At 33.8% G+C, this 23,323-nt stretch overlaps 2 protein-coding genes across 2 annotated transcripts; one reads left to right on the top strand and one right to left on the bottom strand.

Annotated features, from left to right (window-relative positions):
- Positions 1 to 5,164: 5,164 nt before the first annotated feature.
- On the bottom strand, positions 5,165 to 9,119 carry LOC113707000 (uncharacterized). The gene is made up of 4 exons (XM_027229149.2): positions 8,829 to 9,119; positions 7,942 to 8,150; positions 7,270 to 7,374; positions 5,165 to 5,851 (listed from the first exon to the last, which is right to left on the bottom strand). The coding sequence occupies exons 1-4, from the start codon at positions 8,907 to 8,909 to the stop codon at positions 5,413 to 5,415; spliced, it is 834 nt and encodes a 277-aa protein (XP_027084950.1). The 5' UTR covers positions 8,910 to 9,119; the 3' UTR covers positions 5,165 to 5,412.
- A 6,395-nt stretch (positions 9,120 to 15,514) lies between these two features.
- LOC113705994 (histone-lysine N-methyltransferase SUVR4-like) lies at positions 15,515 to 17,911 on the top strand. The gene is made up of 6 exons (XM_072062743.1): positions 15,515 to 15,724; positions 15,827 to 16,441; positions 16,582 to 16,844; positions 17,313 to 17,379; positions 17,495 to 17,545; positions 17,819 to 17,911. The coding sequence occupies exons 1-6, from the start codon at positions 15,515 to 15,517 to the stop codon at positions 17,909 to 17,911; spliced, it is 1,299 nt and encodes a 432-aa protein (XP_071918844.1).
- The last annotated feature ends 5,412 nt before the right edge of the window (positions 17,912 to 23,323 follow it).

Raw genomic sequence — 23,323 nt, 5'->3', positions numbered from 1 at the left:
ATAAAAGAGGGAGAATAGCCACATCAAACAAGGAGACAATCCAACAATGGAAAAAACTGCTGAAATTAGCATGATTCATTCCAAGTAATAATTAGAAGACAAATCTAACTTCCACATGAATGAGCTAACACATGAATGTGGTAGCATGGGAGAACTTGCTCGTCTGGCCGTGTTAAAGCTCTTTCAAATCGCTAGTCGAAAATGCAATTGACTGGCGAATTAAAACTGAGCACCTTCTTCACCGCACTTTCAAATTATTTTTTGCAAGTTATTGTTGGCCGATCGGTTGTCTAATTTGCTGGATCTGCTTGGAGCTGTATCGCTGGTGGGATGTAGAAAAAAATTGGAGAGAAGAAAGGTGCACTTTAGTTGTCGATTTGAGTGAAGAGTAAATTCTCTCTTTCTTTACCCAAACAGTTACTTTTCTGACTTTGCCTCAGTGGTTGCCACATCTTCTGTTTTGTTGTTTAGTTAATTGCTTGTGAAAAAGGCTACTCGCAAGAAGAAATCCAAGGTGTACGATCCAACCAGGGGCGGATCTACAATGGGGGCACTGGGGGCACGGGCCCCCACTGCTCCTCTTAAATTTCTATAGTATTCATAAAATTTTGATATAATTTCAAGTGTACCCCCTGGAGTTTTGTGTATTCAATTGGTTTATATGCTCTTAAAGTTGGCTTTGATTTTATCTATTGCTACAGCTACTGTAGAATGGGTTTTTTCAGTTATAAATATAGTGAAGAATTGGTTACAAAATAGAATGGAAGACATTTGAATGAATTATCGCTTAGTTACTTGCATTGAGAAAAATATACTTTGTGAAGTTCAAAATAAGAAGGTTGTAAACTGTTATCAAAATATGAAACTCGTCGTGAGCAATTGTAAATTGTTTAGTTTGCTTTTTGAAATAAAATTATTATTACATTAATAATTTTGAGTTTGTCTCTTTATGTTTTTCATGGAATATATACATCATTTGTACTTATTGGTGAATATTTTTTTTTGCTTAAAAAACTAGAAAAAGAGTAGGTAAAAAAGTTTTAGAATAGCTTTTGCCCCCACTGAAAATTTTTTCTGGCTCCGCCACTGGATCCAACACTTATTTATTGTGAATAGTCCAAACTCTCATTTATCAAAAAAGGTTAAATAACAGTCCGATTTTACTTTCCAAATGCACCCATTGTAACATGTTAATACATTTTTCTGACAGTGCAATTCAATGTCAACCATTACTAAATAGTGAAGAGTTCTTTGACATGTTGTAATTCATTGTCAACAATATATAATTTAGGAAAAATAGTTCAAAACGTCCCTTATATTTTGTAAAATGACTTTTTTCATCCCTCACTTTTAAAAGTATATTTTTACGTCCCTTACAAATTTGCATTGACCAAATTTGGTGCCTACCTAAATTTCAACTAGTTTTTAGCCGAAATTCATCACGTACCTTGCATGTGATCATTTTTAGGGGTAAAATTATCAAATTAAAATTTACATAATTCGATCTATAGTCTCTTATATTTTTCAAAATGAATTGTTTCGTCTCTCATATTTCACAAAATAAATTTTATAATATCTCATATTTCACAAAATGAATTTTTTCATCTCTCATTGACCATATGTACAAATAATTTTTTAAATCAATATATATATCTATTTGATTTCACCTGAACAGTACGAATAGCATGTAATATATCTCTATTTGATTTCACCTAATCAGACTAATTGTAATTGTATACATGCTATTCAATAGATATATACATGGGTTTAAATCTAACAATTTTGTTTTAAATTTATATATATATTTATTTGATTTCATCCTGTGAATCTATTCAATATTTGTAGCCTTTCTCTTTTGGTAATAATTCATTTATTGAGTTGTGTAATAAAGACATCTAATTAATTGATCCCAATTCAAATTCTATAGTCATGCTAATAAATTACAGTTTAAATTTGAAATTTTTACTCACTACATTTAAAACCAACAGTTGAGTTTTTTGTCTTGTGATTGTTTTAAAATTTGAAATTGTCAATCACTTACTTCTTTTTGTCATACTTTTCCTTTGTTTATTTTTTCTGTCCAAATTAATTTGATATAAACACTTGATAATTGTAACAGTCTCACCTTTCTCTAAGGCGAACCAAAGGGTTCGGCGAACCGCCTGCCCATCTCTCGCCAAGACTTGATTACTCTATTAAGATCAAATAAGATAAAACCTCGAGAAAAAGTAAAACAAAACCAATCCCAAACTTGAAATGCTTACTTACATTCATTTCTATCTCAAAAGTAATACAATCCCAAATGTATAAAAGCTTTAGGTTCCCAACACTTCCAACCCTAACCAAGCACTAGAGCGAGTACAATTGCAAAAGATAACTTCAAAAGGACTAGGCTATGTTATTCTATACAAGTCTCTTGCCCTTACTCGCATCCCTGTAAGGAAAACAAAACTAACGGAATGAGTTAAAAACCCAGTGAAGTTCCAAATGCATAAACAAACAATGAGTTCAATACATTAACCATAGATAGCAAGTAATTCCAGAAACATGACAATATAAAGCAATAATAACATTCATTAAAAAGGATACGTGCTCACATGGAGCCATTCATTCATTCTCCTTTCATTTCCTTATTCCTCCATTCGTTTGAAAATGCACTTTGATAAGTAAAACTTTTCATTTACATTGACATTCGTTCATTCATTTCATTTCACTCCCCTCCTGGACGTTGGCCAGGCTCCACCAGACTATAAGATAATACTCGAGTATACCAAACGTTCACCCAGGGTCACCAAATCGCCCGACCGAGTCCGCTTCTGACTCGAGTCAACCGGCAACGAATGGCAAGGGCCCAATTCAGCCAAACGGCTTACATTCATGCGCAACTAGCATTTAATTATTTAATCATTGAAAATTTCACATTCATTTAGGTCGAGTGCGATAAAGTACACATTCGTCTAGAAAACTCATTTTAAGAAATCATTGAAAATATTTAACATGTTGTCATTCGTTCATAACAAGTCATATAATCAAGAACAAGCCACATAGTTAATGAAAATATAACAAACAAGGAACACTCACCTATTTACGCAAAATAACATCCAAAATATTCTTCCGGATAACACTCTCAATCACCAAGAAACCCTAATATGACCAAAAGAACACATTATGTTTTAACCATCAAAGATATAAGTGATTCAAAGAAAATTCGAATACGTGCTAGTACAAAGTATAAATATGATTTTGGTAGTGAAAAGAGGACATAAGTAAAATATTTGTAAAACTTATGCTCACTCGTAAAACTTTAAAATCTCCATTTGAGTCGAAGTGACAAAGAAAACGTACACTAATTCATACTAGGAAAAATGATTAACGTACACTAACTCATACTAGGAAAAATGATTTTAAAACTGTACTTGCTTGTAAAAATGCATAGAAATTTTAATATTTCCAAGGAAAGTATAAAATGTAGGCACAGAAATAAAATAATGCTAAGAAAAGGTGAAAATTTTTGGGCTCTCACAATAATGTTTATGATTAAATGTCTTCTTTATTTTGAATTTTCAAGTAAAAGAAAATGAACATCAGTGAAAAACTAATAAATTTTTTAAAACCCCTAGATATATCTATTTAATTTAACCTGAACAGTATGTTCAGACGAAATCAAATAGAAATATATTACATGCTATTCGTATTGTTCAGGTGAAATCAAATAGATATATACATGAGTTTAAAAAAAAAATTATTCGTACACATGATCAATGAGAGATGAAAAGTTTTATTTTGTAAAATATGAGGGATGAAAAAATTCATTTTATGAAATGTGAGGGACTAAACAATTCATTTTGTAAATTTTGAGAGACAAAAAAATTCATTTTATAAAATGTGAGGGACTATGAATCAAATTATGTAAATTTTGATTTAACAATTTTGCTCTTAAAAAATGATCACGTGCAAGACACATGATGGACTCCGACCAAAAACTAGTCGGAAATCTAGATAGGGACCAAATTTGACTAATATGAATTTATAAAGAACGTAAAAGTACACTTTTAAAAGTGAGGGACGAAAAAAGTCATTTTGTAAAATGCAAGGGACAATTTAAACGATTTTCCCTATAATTTATTGACAATTGTTTGTATATTTTTGTAACAAACATTTTATATTTAACTATTGAACTATTATTCATGTAAACTTGTACATGTTTGTTTAGTTAGAATTACATGATGTTCTCTGATCCTTACTTACTAAATTTTGTAAACCCTAGGCCAGTAACTTTTCGGGTTAGAGTTTCGATGTTTGTTTTTCTTTTTTTTTTCCCCCTTTTACCTACTGGAAAACCTAAAGTTTAAATCCTAAAGCAAATGAAAACATTTAAAAAAGAAAAAAGAAATTAATTTGACAGCATCAGGTCAAGTTATAAAACAGAACATCCCTCAACTCAAATCACAACATTTCAGCTTTCTGACTTCTGCTTTTTTCATTCTAGCACCTTCCTCATCTTATATGCATGTGTTTGCATGCCTCTTTGGTAAATTTTTGTTTCTACGGTATGAAACTTTTTGAGATTCGTTACTGCATTTCACTATGACTGGCTTTTGCAAAATCGACTAGATTAATCCAATGTGTTCCTTTAAATCATGAATATTACTTTCTTTTTATTTTAAATAATAATTGTTAAAGTCAATCACTTCAGTCTTTCGTATGATGCCAATTAGAACTGAACTCGTAAAAGCAATCAGTAGAATCCCCGAAAGCAGTCCGGTATGGAACTGGCAAACATACCCTATACCGTGTAGCAGAATTCTTTTCTGCACATTAGTTTATGAGATCAATGTCTAAAATAAGTTAGGATTAATGTTTGTATATACTATCAATATATACACAATCACCGTTAAAGGTACGACACATATACAAAATTTGAATTTAGTTTATGAGATCAATGTCTAAAATAAGTTAGGATTAATCTTTGTATATACTATCAATATATACACAATCACCGTTAAAGGTACGACACATATACAAAATTTGAATTTGAATTCAAAATTCTACGAGTGTATCATCCATCCAATCGCGACAGTACATACAATGACAGTTTATATAAGATTTACTAATAAGTTATTTATGTTGATTTTAGTTCCCCTCAAAGAAGTGTCTGCACAGATTTGAGGTAGAATAACTAGGTCAATCAAATGATTGAAATCTTGAATAAATACAGAAGGGGCAGTTAACTATTTAGCCCAATTACGAGTACATCCAATCACATACTCGAGTCATCAGCATCTGCTAAATTATTGATTCAGAATAAAGCGGTAAAATTCTGTACAAGTTTGATGATTCAGACAAAGGTCTTGAAGCTCGTGAAGCAGGCGTCTTCAGGCCAAAGATAGGTCTTCATGCTTCAATGCAACCTCACTTGCGACCCAACCTTGCCAAATGCTGCTGATGCTTTGCAGCAGCTGCTTTATCAGCAGCTTCACGCTTCAGAGCCCTTTTAGCCCTTCGGCCCACTGCTGGCGATTCTCTTGCAGCTGCAGTTTCTTTCTTTCTAGGCTGGCGAGATGGTCCTGCACCAGAGTCTTGGGTATTGGGGCGAGGAATTGGCCTAGCTTCCTGCCTTCCTGCTCGAACATAACCATTGTCCCCCCATCTTCTGTTACCAATCCGTATACTCGATGAACCACCAAAGTAAATCTCATCCATCTCTTCTTCTTCTTCATCTTCGTAGGCATAGGAATAGAAATATCCCATGTCATCTTCCACCTCATCCCTTTCCTCCACAATCAAGGGCTTGTACCATGTGGCTCTTAGGAGGAGACACACACTCTCCTCGAACATATAATCATGAATGCTGTTCAAAGAGAAAAAACGATCAGCTCCGAAAATGATATTACTTCAACACAATTGCTCTATTAAGAGGCAACCTTCAAAAGATGGATTACTTTTCAGAGACTATGGCTAGATAATAGCAAAACAACAATCTAAAAGCATTAAGACTGCACTCTATGGCTCAAGCTTTTCACAGTAAACATCAAGGATGCAAACATGAAGGGACATGCCTGCTCCTGCCAAGACACACATGCAAGAAAATGAGCATTTTCATGTACTACTTCAGGTCTGGATGGTGATAAGAGAGCAGAATTTTTTTCCTGGTTTTTTTTTTTTTTTTTGGTTTTTGTTTTGGGGGTGGGGCTGGGTGAGGAGGAGGAGTATGGAAGTAGTCATTCCTTGACCTGGGGGTCTGGACACACTCATTGCTTCACCTAAAAGCTCATTATTATCCATAAAAGCTCAACTAATTTGATATATGATAGAAAACAGTCATGAATCAGATTATCGAAGTTTTCCATCTTCCCATGCTCTCTGTCTTCTCATTAGTCAAACATTGATTGCAAATACAACATTAAGTACTCGGATGCCAGATGAATCAAAAGCATTTAAAGCAAGGTTCAAGCTTGTTTATTACAGGTTTGGGATCAAGTACACAAATCCAAGTTGTAATCAAATGCATTTACACATAAACAAGGTGACTGCTTACTAATACAAACTTTACATAAATGCAAAAGATCAAACCTAGTACCCTCAATGGTCAAAGATTTGCTTAACTTAAGCAAATAACATATAGAAATACAGACGCCAAAGAGGATAAGAGACCAACTAGCAACACAGATCAAGTCCAGCTTAAAAACCAAAGCAGCCAACATAGTCGAACAAACACTACTTCGTTTATAAGTGCACTTACAAATCCTTTTCTGGTGTTTATGGGTGAAAGTTAGAATTAATGGTACCAGCAAAAATAATAATAATAAAGGACTAACCAAAATTGCGAACATCTAGCTGCAGCAGAAGTTTCAGCACCACATTCATATATTTTTTGGTGGAAACAAACAATACCACAACAATGACTGAAAAATGGTTCATTTAACTGCCAGCCAGTAGTACTAAATAACCACACCAACCAATATGTCACTATCATAAGGAAGCTAGAGTAAAAACTGACTTCAAATAAATACATATACAGATTAACTCATTACAAAACGTGTATGAACTCTTAAAAAGTCCTCCCAATTAATGCTTGTAAAGACACTCTACCAGCTCAATAATTCTGTTCATTTAGCACCAATTGTCAAATAAGTTTTCTCACTTGAAATTTCTGCAAAGTTTTCCAAAACAATTGCCACATGGAAATTATTCTAACCAAGCTTTCACAAATTCGACCCACAAAGATCTACAAATGAGAAAATAATGATAGGACACATGATTTTGTACCTTCCATCAAGGGACCGATGAATATTGAGAGACTCAAATGGTTGTTTGCACTGGGGACATGTAGGTTCCTTCTTGTAAGATGCCCAATGCAGTATGCAGTTCACGCTGAGAACCAACAGTGGTCATGTCAGTCATCTAATTGCAATATCTAAATATTCTTTTCGCCCCAATAATATAATGGACACAAAAATAGTCCAAAACTACATCCATGTGCATGAAAATTTCAAAAATTATCAGAGGACAGCTAACACACAAAAGAGGTAGTCCAGCACAAGAGTTGATATATGGGCCAAACAACAGACCTAAATTTCTTGTCAAGCCAACAACAACAACAATAATGGACTACTTGTTAATTGACCAGGTGAAAAGTTTTTCTCACATTTTTGCAAACCAAACACAATAACCACAAATGAAGTGATACATAGTTAATCATGCATCTGGAAACCAAATTTAGCACCAGAAAAACAGAAACTTGGAAAACCAAGAGTTTAATCAATAACTAACTAAGTACTCTGAAATATAAAATGACCAATGCTTTCAAGCACGAATCAAGATCACAACCCCATTCTATACAATTTTACCAAGCTACTCGCCTACAAGAAATAATGAAAGAATCATTGTGCATAGAGATAATAAAATCACAAACATTAATAGGTCAAAGCAAAGACAAACCAGTAGGCATGCTCGCAACCTTTTACAAGTGCAGTTTCCTGAAGAATAATATGATTCAAACAAATCGCACAAACCCCATCATGATGGGGACTATTGTTATCAAAATGACTGTCAGCAACACCACTGCTACTCTCACATCCCACTGAAGTCATCTCCCCTGCTGCATAAGTACCGTTACCCTTCATTTTCTCTTCCTCCATCATCTCACTCTGCAAATCCACATTTTCCAGCAAACAAAAAACATTCAATTTTCAACAACAAAGATCTAATAATTAATAACTTAATCACCACCCCAATACTAAGATTTACCACAACTATCATACTTTATCCCAATTAAATCTACCAACGGTGTTAACCACAAGAGTTATAGCAACAATAATAAAGAAAAACTTGAATCGGTCTTCAGTGAAACATAGAACCATTACAATTTACAACAGTTATTAACTTCTTTTTTTTATTTGGACTTTACTACTATTTTCAGCTATAATTACTGCAGTTTCCGTTTCCCCCGTTCGGAATCCACTACCACTATCAAATCAAATGACATGTGAGAATATAAATTTTCAACAATAAAAGTTAAATCCCAAAAAACATTTGCTAGACTACTGAAGAAAGATAAAATTCAGCCAACAATCCCTGAAGATTTCAATTAGATTAATCCAATATAATCTATCCAAAAAAAAGGCTCCGACCCGGATTTTATAATCAGATCAGAAGGTAAAAAAACTTCACATATCAACCAACAATTACTAAGAACAAATCAAATCCGTATCAAACCAAAAAAATTTTCATTTTTACCATTTTCTCAGTGTTCTAAAATTTTCACTCTGTAAAACCAAAAAAATTCCCAAAAAAATAGTCAAGAAAAAATAACCGATCGAACGAACCTGGTCGTGGATGGATAGATCTCGAAGAGAGTCGGTGAGTTGTTGCTCTTGATGGGCGATTTCGAAGATTGTAGCAGCCATGGAATAATACTGGAAGGAAAGAAAGACGGGCCCTTGGAATAAAAAGCTTTTTAATTAATCCTAAAGGTCTGATCTATATTTATATTTATGCATAATTTACAAAATTTGGTGAGAAAACAGAGAGCGAGAGATGCTGACGAATTATTCTGATTCCAGAAAGAGGGAGAGGCCCCTCCAGATGGGAGAAGGGAGGGAAGAGAGCGGAGAGGCGAGTCAGCCTGAGACACGACAACTTGTCTTTTAACGCGGTGATTGTAAAAGGATAATGTTTTCCCTTTCTATTTTATTTTTAGGAAAAAAATTTAAATGAATCAAAAGAATACCTACTATTAATAATCTATTATTACTGCAGCAGTTAGACTTGTCAACGGGACCGTGGCCGTGCCAGTTCGAGCTTGACCCGATTGGTCCAAAAAATTAGGACTGAACCTTGTGTATCAAGGGATTGGATTGACATCGAGACTAAAAATGAAGGCTGATTAAATTATAGGCCCATTTTGTAAATGTTTTACTATAATTTATAATAGAAATTGTAAAAAAATTTTAAAATGTGTAAATTTTTTACTATTTTGAAATATATAATTTAAAAATTTTACGAAACCTTTTGAGATTACTGTAATTATAATTTTTAAAAAAAATTGTAGAAAACAAACTTGATCAAAAATTTGTTTGCCAAACATACCTGTGAGTCGAGCTTGGACTTAATGAGGCTCAGTACAAATAATGCTCGACTTAAATAATTAAGCATATAAATACGTGACTTTTATTTATAATGATGTATATTGTTTAATTATTGTATGTATCATTGCATGCATAATTTATAATTTGCATATAATGGTAAAATAAAATAAAACATATATGCATATAATATATAATTATTGATAAAAGTATATGAAAGGAAAAATATAATTATGGATTAATTTTGAGTTGGAACTGAGCCCAAATTAGGCACGTAGCTCTAATTTCTTTTGATGATAATTGAGGAAGAAATTTGGTTTACCAGCCTTACAAACTTATATTGCAAAACCTACCTTCAAACTTATATTCAATATTTTTGTGTGTTTTTATTAGGCATTGTGTTCAAGTTTTCAAGTCTGATTCGTTACAATGGAACCCAGTTCCGAGGTACCTATTTTTGCAGAAAGAAAATCTTATCAAAAAGGGTCTGTTTGATAACATAAAAAAGTGCTGAATCTAAATTTTTTCAGACATTCAGATGTTTTGAGTGTTTGATAAATAAAAATCTATTTGCTGAACTAGTTAAGTAGCGCTGAACCTGTGTATATTTTTTTCAGCACAAGAATCCTAGCTGAATGCTTAATTCTGATAAGAATCAATAGAATTATTTTAACTATCTTATTTTATCTACCAAATCTACCATTGTTTGTTAATTATGTTCATAATTCTTATCTAATTAAACAACATAATATTCTCTATCTAACGATTTTTAATTTATCTTTTCTCCCTTTTTAATGACTTTCACATCTTCTCCATACTCCTCATATAATATATTTCATCTTTTATATTAATTTGATTTAAAAATAAATATTGTCATTTTCATACCTAACAATTTTAAATTAATTAAATCATAGATTCTATTTCTTTTTTGAATAAAAGGATATAACGGCAAAATTGTCAAATTAAACTTATTAAGCATTAAGTTATAAATATTTATCAAACAGTATAAATAGATTTAGCATTAAAATTCAGACATTCATATATTTTTTTCAGTGCTTAAAATTCAACAAATTAATTGTTTCAGTATTCAGATTTCAGAATTCAGACTTCAGAATTTAGATTTAGTTTTATCAAACGGAACCAAAATGTTAAGGAAATGTTTGCTTAGTTGAATTTTGATTTTAATACACAGACATATTATATGTGTCCTAGGGATGAAGGCTCACTCCATATTTATGGAACCATTTTTCTTAAAAAATTAATCTTATATACACTGTCAGTATATACACAATCACCATTAGATATAGGATACAAGTGCAAAATTTGAATTTAAAATTCAAAATTTACTCATATGTTATCCATCCAACCATAATAGTATATACACTGACAGTTTATATAAAATTTGCTCTTTCTTAAATATGATAGAATCAATTAACTTTTAGATTAATTTTTTCTATACTGACTGTATATATACAGTCAACATTGGATGAATAACAAATATGCAAAATTTAAATTTAAAATTCAACTTGTTCTTAACTTTTATTGTAAAGGTATAAAATATAAATCACAAAATGAGACAAGAATGAACAGCAAATCCCTACTCTGAATTTATATTAAAATTTGAAGTAGTCTTCTTTTAAACTTCGTGCCCAGCAAGGACCTTGGGTCCTTTATTTAACTTTTTTTTCCTTGTTCTTTTCGTGTGGTTCTAGGGAGGGATAAAGGCCCCTTAACATGGGATATGCCGTGCCTGTAGCTTTCTCCTGACAGATTAGATGGATAGATCGCCAACTTGCGATTGACTTTTAAAAGCTTGGGGGCTAAGATAAAATGACGTATTTGAATACTCAAAAGAGGTTCCTTCAACCAAAAAAAAAAAAAACTTAAAAGGGACATTGTTAACTTACGTGATCGTTTGAAAAGATAATGCAAAGTCAAAACTAATCACTTTAAATAATGTATTAATCTTATAGGGCTGCAAACGAATCAAGCCGCTCGCGAGCAGATTAATCTTATAGGGCTGCAAACGAATTGAACCGCTCGCGAGCTGCTAGCGAGTGGCTCGAGTCAAGCTCGAGTCGAGCTCAAGCCGGCTCAAGTCAAACTCGAGCTCGAACTCAAATTCAGAATATTAATCTCGTTAGCTCGCGAGCCTACTCGCGAGTTTGAGTATCTATATATATATATTTTTTTTATTTTTATTTAATAATAAAATTACGTATATTATATATATATTTTTTATTTTTTATTTTCATAATAAAATTACGTATATATTCTTAATATTTTATTATTTATTAAGAAAAAAAATATTATTTTATTTATTTTTTAAAAATAAAATAATTATTTTTTTATTTTTTTCGAGCTCGAGCTCGACTCGACTTGATTCGAGTAGAGCTCGAGCTTGAAAATTGCTGGCTCGTCGAGCTCGAGCTTGGTAAAATTTAGTCGAAACTCGGCTCGATTAGCTCAAAACTCGACTCGATTCGGCTCGTTTGCAGCCCTATAATCTTATATATACTATACACTATTACGGTTGTATGAATCATACGAGAAAATTTTGAATTTTAAATTCAAATTTTACATATGTATCATACATCTAATGGTAATAGTATATATATTGACAATCAAATTTTGCATATGTGTTATATATCTAATGGTGATAGTATATATACTGACGGTCAAATTCAAAATTTTCTCATGTCATCTATCTAATCGTGATAGTGCATACGTTAATAATCTATATAAAATTTACTCTTAAATAAAAGTTTATTCTTTTTATTTGGTACCACTAGACTTTTCTTTCTTAATGAAATGATAATTTCCATGACTCAGTCTATTTTGTTGAATCTTTTTGGCTTTCTTTCTTTTGCATATGGGCTTATTTGAGTAAAGTAGGGCTTTTAATGGATTGGATATGAGTTGGTATTTGCTCTAAATTTTTTTGTCTATGTATAGATTTTCTTGAATGGATATGACGCCAATCCAATTAAGAAATTCGGTAAACAAAACAAATGTGGATTATTTGTCCTAACCCATTTTAAACCCGAATCCAAATTAGTATATATATATATATATATATAAAATAATTAGTGCATTGCCGAGTGCATGGATAGATTTTATTTTTTTATGTATTCGTTAGCTGTCAGCCTGTTAAATACATGGATAAATGAAGATTGAAATATCAACAATGTTCTTACATATTCAGTCATATAAATTTGGTAAAATTATTGTATTGTAAATCTCCTAACCCTATAACAGCTTTAAAAACCTTTTATACTTGAACAAATTCTAATGTGATACGACCCATAAAATATATCAATGTATGCCAAAAAAAATATTGTTTGAGAAAGTGATTAAAGTATTATAGTGATTATCGACCTTAATCTACGTATTTGTTTCTAAACTATGTATTTGTTTTTGATTGCCAAGGAACCGTTGTCTACGGTTGAGAGTAAGACTTTTTTAGTTCAAATTCTCCTTTCCGCTTCTAGATCCCAGTCCTCTTGCTATAAAAAAAAAAACACTTAAACTACTTGAGGAAGCCTTAGGCCTTATTTGGATTGTTAGTTTTCGTAGAAAAAATTTTATATTTTCCATGAATACATTTACCAATTACCTTTTTATTTTACATACATTAAATCATTACAATATATTTTTTTACAAAAACTTCTAAAAATAACAATCCAAACAGGATTTTAGTCTACTGGCTAATGTTGAGATATCAGGATTTAGATATCTTGTGTTCAAATCTCCAATTTCCCTCCCCATTTCTTAAATTTCAATCTTTCCTAGCTAAAATTTCTTTTAAAAATGTATTTTTTTTCAATTAAATACAAAAGATGCAACAATCCATCTTCTCATGAACAAATATTCAGTTTCTAGCAAAATCATTAAATTTACTGATGTAATAACTAAAGTGACACTAAACAAAGTATGGATAAAAAAGAAGAAGATAAAATTAGAAACATCCCTAAGATTTTTAACAATTTTAGTAAATGCCCCTCTAATTCTAAATATTACTTTTTTCCCTTACTATTATAGTTTTTGCTACACAGTAGACCAAATCGGACTTTTTTTTTCAAATGATAAAATTCCGTACACAGAGGAGGGATACCAACTCTTAATTTTATGTCCTCGTTTACCTGAACATATCTTTTGTTAATTAGGAAACATTGACTGAATTTATAACATTTGAGATACACTGGAAGAACCTGGACTCTTGATGCACTTCGGTTGCAGGGAAGGAGCAATTGCTAATTTTCAGGCTAACAAGCATGCAAAGAACGAAAATTAAGGGTATAAATAACATATTAGGTGGAAAGGGAGATAACAAGAATATAGAAGACATTGTTAGAAGCTGAATAGATTCAGGAAGAGATAGAGATTAAACGACATATGTAAGAATGTTCACTTTGCAAAGAAAGAGAACTAGGAATTAGTTTAGACATGGATGACTCCTAAACAACATTTTTGTACATATGGACATTCTATTGCACGTATAAATACGTGCTTATTACTGAAAAGGTTATGTGATTGTGCTTTTATTTGTTGTTGCTGTTTTATGTTCCAACTTTATTGGAAAATTTATGTGATTTGATATTACTGTAAAACAAAAACTAATAACAGCTGCTTCCCCTCATGATCCCCTTTAAGTACCCCACCTTGAAAATAGGTAGAGGACAATGAAGAGACTGATGGACATAGCAATGAAAAGTAGTGGAAGAACAACCACAGAAAATGAATTACGTAAAGAAGCATTTGCTGTCTGCTTGATTTCTAGAACTCACCTACTGTAATTCTGTTCTTGTTCCTCTTTAAAGAAAGCTTGTTCTGTCTGCAGGATTATAGTTGTCCTGTTCTTCATTAAACTCTATTTCCAGATGACGTACCTTAAATTTTGGCAATAATGCAAAACTCTTGCTTGCTGAATGAAGACTAATGAAATCATGGCAGTTTGATATTTCATAGATAAATTTTTCTAATTTGATGTCATTTATCCTGATAGTTAGTCAACAATGCGGGTAACTCACTACATCCATCAATTGTCTTTAAACACCTGAGTCCTCTTTGATTACGCATGATCTTCTCTACTTGTATCCTTTATAATTTGATTTTCTTTGGTGCCACTTTCTAGATAACATGAAATTATTGATTGAAGGTGATCCTTCCAATGCGGAAGAACAATTCTCAGCATCTCCTCAAGTGATTAATCTTGAATTATTGGATACATTTCAGGGCTTATCTCCTATATGAGGCTTGCATGTCTCTCATGTTATTAGCCTAAAATTAGCATCAAAACAACGAGTTCAGGTGTTAACTCCTACATGGAGCCTGACTATAATTAAGTAGAAGTTCTGAGTTGCATAATATCATAGACATCTAGTTGCAGATGATGTGCTATGTGTGCCATGATTGCATCTTGTCTTCCTTTTCCCTGGAAAAATCTTATTTTGGAATGTCAACTTATGAAAGTTCTGCCTCACTTATTCAATAGACTATCATTCCTTCTCAAGTGAAAGTTAAATTAATTCCACTTACAACTGATAGGATTTTTAATGATTCTCCCTGGCTTATCCAATACGCATACCTTCCTTCTCGAGTCAGTTAAATTAATTCCACTTAACTCTGATCTGTTTACTTTGAGCATCTGTGTACATTTATTAATATAAAGATTGTTTTCTGCACTTTTTTTTGCGGCTCTTGCTTAATGTTGTGAAGACGGCTCTTCAAATGGAAAGAATTCTCTTCAAGGAAATTGTCAGGAGTATGAATGGTCAGCTGCAACCAAGGAGGAAAATAGTTCCTTAAACTCTTCACACATAGATATTGCCTCTTCTTCAGGGGGTGAGGTTAAACTTTTTATAACCTACGAATCTTCCCTTCCATCAAACTTTTGTGCTCCTAGTTTAGATTCAGTCTTGAGAAGGATGGAGGAAAAGCTTGTTAAATCATACAGAATCACCCAACCTGGTTTCTCTATGATGAATCTGATGAAAGATATATGTGAGGGCTTCTTAGAAGTGGGGACCAATACCATTCATGATGACATAGTAAGTTGTGCTGATGCACATTCCAGTCCTGTTGCACCTAAAGAATGGGAAACTCATGATGTTTTAAATAGGAATGTCAAACATCAAGTTGGTTTTTGTGTTGTTAATGGGGCCTGTACAACTTCCGAGCCTTATTGGTAGCCAATTCCAGATCCCAAAGTTTCATAGTTTGATGCATTTGGACTTAAGTTAACCAATAGTGAAAGGAGTAAAAACAACCTCGCACTTGATGATCTAAAATCTTCAACTTCAAGGAGTACGGTAATAGTTCAGAAGCAACATTTTCCTCATGACATACTGAGTTCCACTTATTATATTGATGACATTACAAGAGGGGAGGAGGATCTGGAGATTTCCTTGATAAATGACCTTAACAATGGGCAGCACCCCATGTTTAAGTATATCCCCAGGAACATAACATATCATAGAGCACATGCGAAAGTTGCTTTTTCTAGTATATCAGATGACAACTGTTGTTCCAATTGCTTCGGAGATTGTTTGTCTTCAGAAATACGTTGTGCTTGTGCTGATAATACTGGTGGTAAATTTGCTTACCTGCCAGGGGGTATTGTTAAAGAAGAGTTTCTTGAAGACTTTATTTTGATGAATTGCAGTCCCCACCAGAAAAATCTTTGCTACTGCGAAGAGTGTCCACTAGAGAGGTCCAAGGATAGTTGCTTGTCTGGCACATGCAATGGCAATGGCCATCTGGTCAGGAAGTTTATAAAAGAGTGCTGGTACAAATGTGGTTGTGCCCAGGGTTGTGGGAATCGTATTGTGCTGCGGCGCGTGCACAGATTGCAGGTGAGACCATGTTGTTTCAAACACCTCTTGTTTTGGTTCTGTAAATGTGATATGAAACTTGTGCTATTGCTCGTGCATTTTGCTCAATTTGATCTGATAATGCATTTCTTTTTGATTAAGATTGTTCAACCCATGTTCAGGTTTTTATGACACCTGAAGGAAAGGGATGGGGCCTTAGAACCCTTGAAGACTTGCCTAAAGGTGCCTTTGTCTGTGAGTACGTGGGAGAAATATTGACCCACATGGAACTATCTGAAAGAAATTCGCTGAACACTGGAAAGAAAAATACATACTCTGTGCTACTAGACGCGGGCTGGTCTACTAAGCGTGTCCTCAAGGATGAGGAAACTCTTTGTTTGGATGCAACCTTTTATGGAAATGTTGCTAGATTTATCAATCACAGGTATCCTTTATCAAGGGTTGAAGTATTTGTGCCAATGTTTCTTGTGTAATAACTGCCTCTGTGAAAGATCTTTATCTTTGTTTTGACTTCGAGTACATTTAGTGTTTACTGGTTTTAGTCGAATTACCTTTTCTTCCTTTGTATGCTCCTTTGCCTTGCATGTGTATGAAAAGTTCTTAATGCGAAAGATGGAATAATTTGAATAGGTCCATATTTAATTTCAAATTTTATGTCGATATTTGATGGCTATAGGTTGTAATGCTAAATAGAAAAGATAAGAATTATGTGAGTGTTTAGTTTTAGCAGGACTGGAGAGCAAATTTTTGTTATACTTCTGTCTGGTAAGCTCTATCGGCTTTAATTTAATGCTCTGATTGAGTCATAGAGGATACATTATTGCTTTCTTACAGTCGCTTACATTGGCTGGGCGAAGCAGTTCTCACAAACTTGTTTCTTTCTCTTGTTTAGTTGTGACAATGCCAACTTGGTTGGGATTCCAGTTGAAGTGGAGACTCCAGGTCATCATTATTACCATGTATGGTTCTATAGTAGCTTTGATTTTAAAGCGTGTTCCTTTTGTTTCCATGGCCAAAGATGGTAATTTCATGCGATTAACATGCAGAATTTACTTATTATCCTAAAATCTGCAGCTTGCTTTTTTCACATCAAGGAAAGTTGATGCTTTAGAGGAGTTGACTCGGGTAGGTATGCCCTTTACTTTGTACATTTTTCATAATGCAGACTCTGAATCTGTTTTGTTAACAATTGCAAAGCACTTGTCATTTATAATGCACAAATGATATGTCCAAAATGATAATCATCCCTGATGCCATTTTCTGTTGTTCCTGTTAACAATCCCTGTTAAATTGAGTGTTCTATTGAAATATTTCATCAAATTTCCCGGAATCAATCAAGAATATAGTTGCACTTGAGTTTTAGGCCAGGAAGGCTCATTAACAGTAATATTGATGCAGGACTATGGCATTGACTTCAGTGATCATACTCACCTGGTGAACGCTTTCAGATGTTGCTGTGGTAGTCAATTTTGCCGAGACAAGAAAGCTTAAAAATGTATGTATACCTTCTCATTTCTTGTTATTCTTTTATTCATAGCAACCCTCTACAGTTGGTTGCCACATAATTATTCTTCTCTTAGCGGTATAATATACAAAGGAGTTGTCAGGATATGGATGCCCTGAGTTACCTTTCACATCATTAGAGCAGGAGTTACGTAGTGCCAAATATTCTGATTTCTTTTGAAAGAAATTTTAAATGTTGTCTCTGTGTCCTTTGGCAGTGTGAAGATAACTTGATGATAGTGTCTTTGTTGTTAAATAGTACGAAAAATTTTGGTCACAGCATCAGATAAAAATTGTAGGAAGTGATTGTCACCTTCGAGCTGGTGCATTAGTGCATCTGCTTTGTATGTATTATAACATTCATTAAATCACAATCTACCCATATTTTGGGTAAGCAGCAAACTTTACCCTGTTGGTGTTGTTAGTTTTAAATTTACTGCACAATATTATTGTTACTATTGTAACGTGGCTTTGTTCACTTTACAAGTTTACAGCTTAAAAAAGTTGTTTGCGTTGTAATGCTTTAATTGTTATGCAGGTGGAGCTTTCATGTGTGGATTATGGTTGTTGTTGATCATTTATATATAGAGTGAATACTAGGTGGTAATACCGTGCTTTGTGCGGTGGTATACATGCCCAGTTAATGTTTAGCTAGTAATATTCGTGAGAATGAAGATTAGCAGTAGAAAATAGAGATATATTACACAGGAATAAAAGCGAAAAGCAGTTGTACTGGAAAAAAGGTGTAATTATATAGGCATTGTAAAAATGTAAAGCAAGCAAGTTTAGTTTTTATCTTGAATGGTTAGGCTGTGAAAGTTCAGTTGATTAACGCCTAATAGATCATCTAAAAAGTATGAAGTTACAATGTTGAATGCAGGTGCTTGAGACAGCCTAATTGATGGAGGAGGAGGTTGAATGCAACAAATAATTGTTCTTCCTTGTAATTTTTGTGCAACGAGGCTGATAATGTTCATATTCTGTTTGACAGTCGAAGAAGAAAGAATAATGATAACGGTTAGAATGGAAAAGGAGGGGAAAAAATTGTTTGCGTGAATAAAGGGAATAAAAAATTACTTGGTGGTGTGCATGATAAAGTTCAGCAGTTGAATATCCAAGCAATTTTTCAGCTTCAATATCCATGGCTGTTGCATACAGCGAACCAGTTGCATTAGAAAGAGAAATTGGTTGGATCATGAGTTTGAGCATTTAAAAATAGTGCAAGAGTCTGTAAAAACCTGGGCAAAAGTTGAACAGGGTGTTCACAATGCCGGCAGAATGTTCGTATTGCATGCGTGGAATAATGAGGCTCTTCACAATGAGGACATGTCATACGGTACATTTTATAATCTGTGAAGTCTATTTCAGCAGAGCCTCTAATCCATACTGTGCCAAGTTCCTATTAAGCAGATATAGGAACGGTGTATAATATAGTTATTGTTGAATGAAATGCGGGCACAATAGCATCGAATAAAAGAGGAGTGTGAGTTCTCGCAATTTGTTTTGCAGCAGTAATATCCAGGATTTGATTATCATTGGGAGGGGGAAGAAGGAGGTTGGGATCAATATAACATGTGTTGGTTAGCAGCTGCGTCGATCGGGTGGAATTAGCAGAAAAACTGATGAATATATAGAAAAATTATGTAGTGATTTCAATAGTAAAAGCAGATAATAGAAAGCTGCAATTGGAACCAGTCATGTAGGTCTACGGCCTCTTGAATGTCTGGATTTATGAGGATGACAGATGATGGCTGAGTTGACAAGGAAAGATCTGGTGGCATGCCAAAAAATATTGTCATGTGAAATGAAAGGGTATAAAAATATTTAGGAAACAGAAGAATATGCTTGCTTACAATTTTTTGTTGTCACCTTGATCCTAATAGCAATAAGAATCGGAAAGGCTTCATGTTGGAAAGCAATAATAGGTCCGTGGGTCTCTTCAATTTGATCGCAGAGAGTGAGAAGTAATGGATGGAGACTGTATAAGTATAAGAAAAGGGAATCATAACTAGTAATGTATACCACGGTTGAAAGGAATTATGGAAATGTGGGGGAAAAAATGGGTTGTAACCTTTGATCGGCAATTACATAATCTCTACTGATGATTAGTTTTCCTCGCATAGTTGTTGCTCTTTTAGGCAAGATATGTAGTACCTTTCCCATGATATCTGTAGCAGTTGCATGTAAGAAAGAGTCTAAAATAGTGGATAAAACAAGGGTTAAACTGTGTGGGCAAAAATTAATTAAATAAAAGGGAAGTGATCCGTGTACCTATCAAATTACTTGTATTAGCAATTGTGTCCAGCATGGCAAAGGGGTGCAAGTTGAAAGAAACTGGAAGAGAAGGGCGCTGTAGTTCTTGCAATTTGTGAATGCGTGTCTTGGTGGCGGCAACCCAATAGTATGGGTAATCTCCGGGAGGGATATCAGCAAGGAATGGGCGAACAATTGCGTTTGAAACGTAGTATGTTTTAAAAGGTAAAAGCAGGCTGGCAAATTGATCTAGATAGTCGGCAGGTACATGCATATTGACTCTAAGTCCCTGTATTTTAGCATTGTTAGCTATAGGTAAAAGGTAAATGAAGGAGAAAACAATAATCTGAAAAAGAAAAACCGTCAAACCTGTGGATCAGCAAGTGCATATTGTTGATAATGAGTCTGAGGTCCACTGAAACGCATGACATGCGTTTTTTCAATAACCTGGACAATTGTTGTCCAATTTTGCAAACTTGGATCAATGGTTGAGAGTGGAACGATAGTATTTTTCATGACAGGAAAACCTGCAGTAAGATGGTGTTATGAATTTGAGCAGGTGTTAAAATTCGAAATATTTTTGAAGTTATGAATATTTAGAATTAGAAAATCCATTTTCTTGACAGCTGACAATAAGAATACAAAAGTTTTGTGCTTGCAAAGAAAAACAGGCAATTTTTCAAATGACATAAGGAGGCTATTAAACTGGAGCTTGATACGGAGAACAAATAGGCGGAAGGTATGGAGTACAAAGGCACACGCAGCTGTATACTAAAGAAGATAAGTGTGATAGGAGAAAACAGGAGGTAAAACGAGCGAGTTTTAAATAGGCTATAAAAATAAAGCAAATATAAATAGATGATATAAGAAGAGTCACGGGAAAAGCTCTGCAATAGCAAATTGAGGGGAAGCAGCGTATAGAATTAGTAGGGAAGATGTAAGGGAAAATATGTATAGGGATCTTTTTTTTTTTTGTTTAAGTTGGATTAGTGAATTGAGCAGAGAATTATCAGCCTATGTGATCACCATTTAGATTGTTCTGGTAAGGACATGGAAGAAGGTAACATTGAACGGAAAAAATGAAGAGATAAAAGAGGGGAAAGGAGTTTACCTTGAAAGGAAGGCCAGTACAGTGGTAGGGAGAAAGTCGGAGCTGGAGTTGTTGTGTCTGTAAAAAGCAGCCTTAGAGAGTTGGGAAGAGAAGAAATTTGTGAATTGGGTTCTAAAGTGATTGACAGAGATGTAACATGCTATAGAAGACAGCTAACGTAGAGTGTGTGGTGTTAGGCTTTACAAAGCGATTCATATAGTTACATGTGTGTATATTAGCAATCGATAAAGAATAAGCCAGTGGTGTCTGAAAATTCTTGAGCGCATACACGTGAAAGCTGAAATTGCATAGCAGGGGTGTGAGGATCCGTAATTTTCCTAATTGCTAGGTTTTATTTTCTTTGAATTGCACGTTTTTCCACATTTTCTTTATTCGAAAAATTTTAAAACATAATTTTTATTAGTAAATATAGTTTTTAAATGATTTTTCTAGTATCGGTTAGTTTTTGAGAAATTAAGAGCGTATACCGGACGTGGGACCCGTTAGTGCGGAAAATTCGATAAAATTCGGCCAATTAGGTTAAGTTGTGTATACCGAGTTTAATTTATCAGATGTTAAGAGATAATTAGAAGTTACCTAAATGGATTATCATTGGAGAGACAAAAGAATAGAGATGTATTAATTAGAGTGACAAGTGTCACCATATGATTAATTCTTACTTTTGACTACTATTTACCCTTTTACTATTTGTTTAAAATAACTCAAAAATTGCCCAAAAATCACTCAAAATTGAGAGCTTTTTGGCCGGCCCTTTCTCTAGAGAAAAGAAGAAAAACCTCTTCAATTTCCTACTTCTAATCTTGCTCAAATTCAACTAATCAACCATTTGATCTTACATTTGTTCCATAAAACCTCTTCACTTAGTGTTTGTGAGGTGTTTGGTGAAGTTGTTTGGAAAGCTAAGGTGGCTAGTTGCTCTCTCTCTTGTGTTGCTAAGGTGAGTTGTGAAGGAACCCCTCTCCTCTACCTAATGATGTTTAATCCATGATTTGTGGTAGTCTAAGAGGTAATTTTGTGGATTATATCTTGATTTTTGGTTGAATTGGTGAAGTTTTATAATTATTGGGGATTTTTCTGTTTTCATATGATTATTATTATGTGGGCATGTATGATGATTGGAAATGATATTTAAGAAAGTTAGAAGGTGGGAAAAGTGGTTAATTGCACGAAATTTCTGTTTTGGAAGAAAATTGGAAAAATTAGGGTTTCATTGTCTTACATTCTGCCCGGCACTGTACGTCATAGTTAGAGGCCGAATTGGCCTTGGGGTAAAACATGAAAGTTGTAGGGAATGATATTTTAGAGATGTCTGCAAAATTTCAGGCCAATCGGAATAGCGTAGCTTGTGAAATGATCGAAATACCCCTGCTGCCCTGTTTTCACCCGAACTTGAGAATTGCTTATGTAATTGGTTATTTTGGTTGGTATTACTTCTAAATTGGTTGTTGAGGTCTTCTGAAGAAATGTAGCCTGATGTCTTAGCTTTTGAATGGCTTTGGAATCACTTGATTTGGACTTAGGTAGCCTGATTTATGATGTTTGAACCATAATGCAGTTTGTAAACATGTTTTTGCGGTTCTGGTCTAGTATCTTGCATTTTTGACCTAGTTGTGCTATGAACTGGACTGAGTGACCTTCTGTAATCTTGTAGCCCTATCTCTTAGCTTCGAAACAGTGTATCTTACACCTCCATCCGATAATCATAGTGCCATTGGTGCCAAAACCGCATATTGACGTCAAAAACTGTTTTTCTAGCTTAGTGCTTAATTCCATTTCCGGATTTCCCTGGTTTACTCTAGTGCTTATACATTCTAGTGGAACCTTATTTTGATGGTATGTGGATTTGGTTATGACTTGTAATTGAGCCTATTGAACGGCTGTTATGATGAATTTATATTGTGTATGACCTTGGGATTGATTGAGAAAAATAATGAAGCCATATATGGCTGGAAAATAGAGAAATACAAAGGGCGTGCAGCCCAAATTTTCACTCGAGGATTTGGTAACGATTTGAGAGTGATTACCATATGAACCAT

This window comes from Coffea arabica, chromosome 8c (genome assembly GCF_036785885.1).
Source record: "Coffea arabica cultivar ET-39 chromosome 8c, Coffea Arabica ET-39 HiFi, whole genome shotgun sequence".
In the NCBI taxonomy this organism is placed as follows: domain Eukaryota; kingdom Viridiplantae; phylum Streptophyta; class Magnoliopsida; order Gentianales; family Rubiaceae; genus Coffea; species Coffea arabica.
The sequence above is the reverse complement of the archived record's forward strand: the minus strand, read 5'-3'. Positions and strand labels throughout refer to the sequence as shown.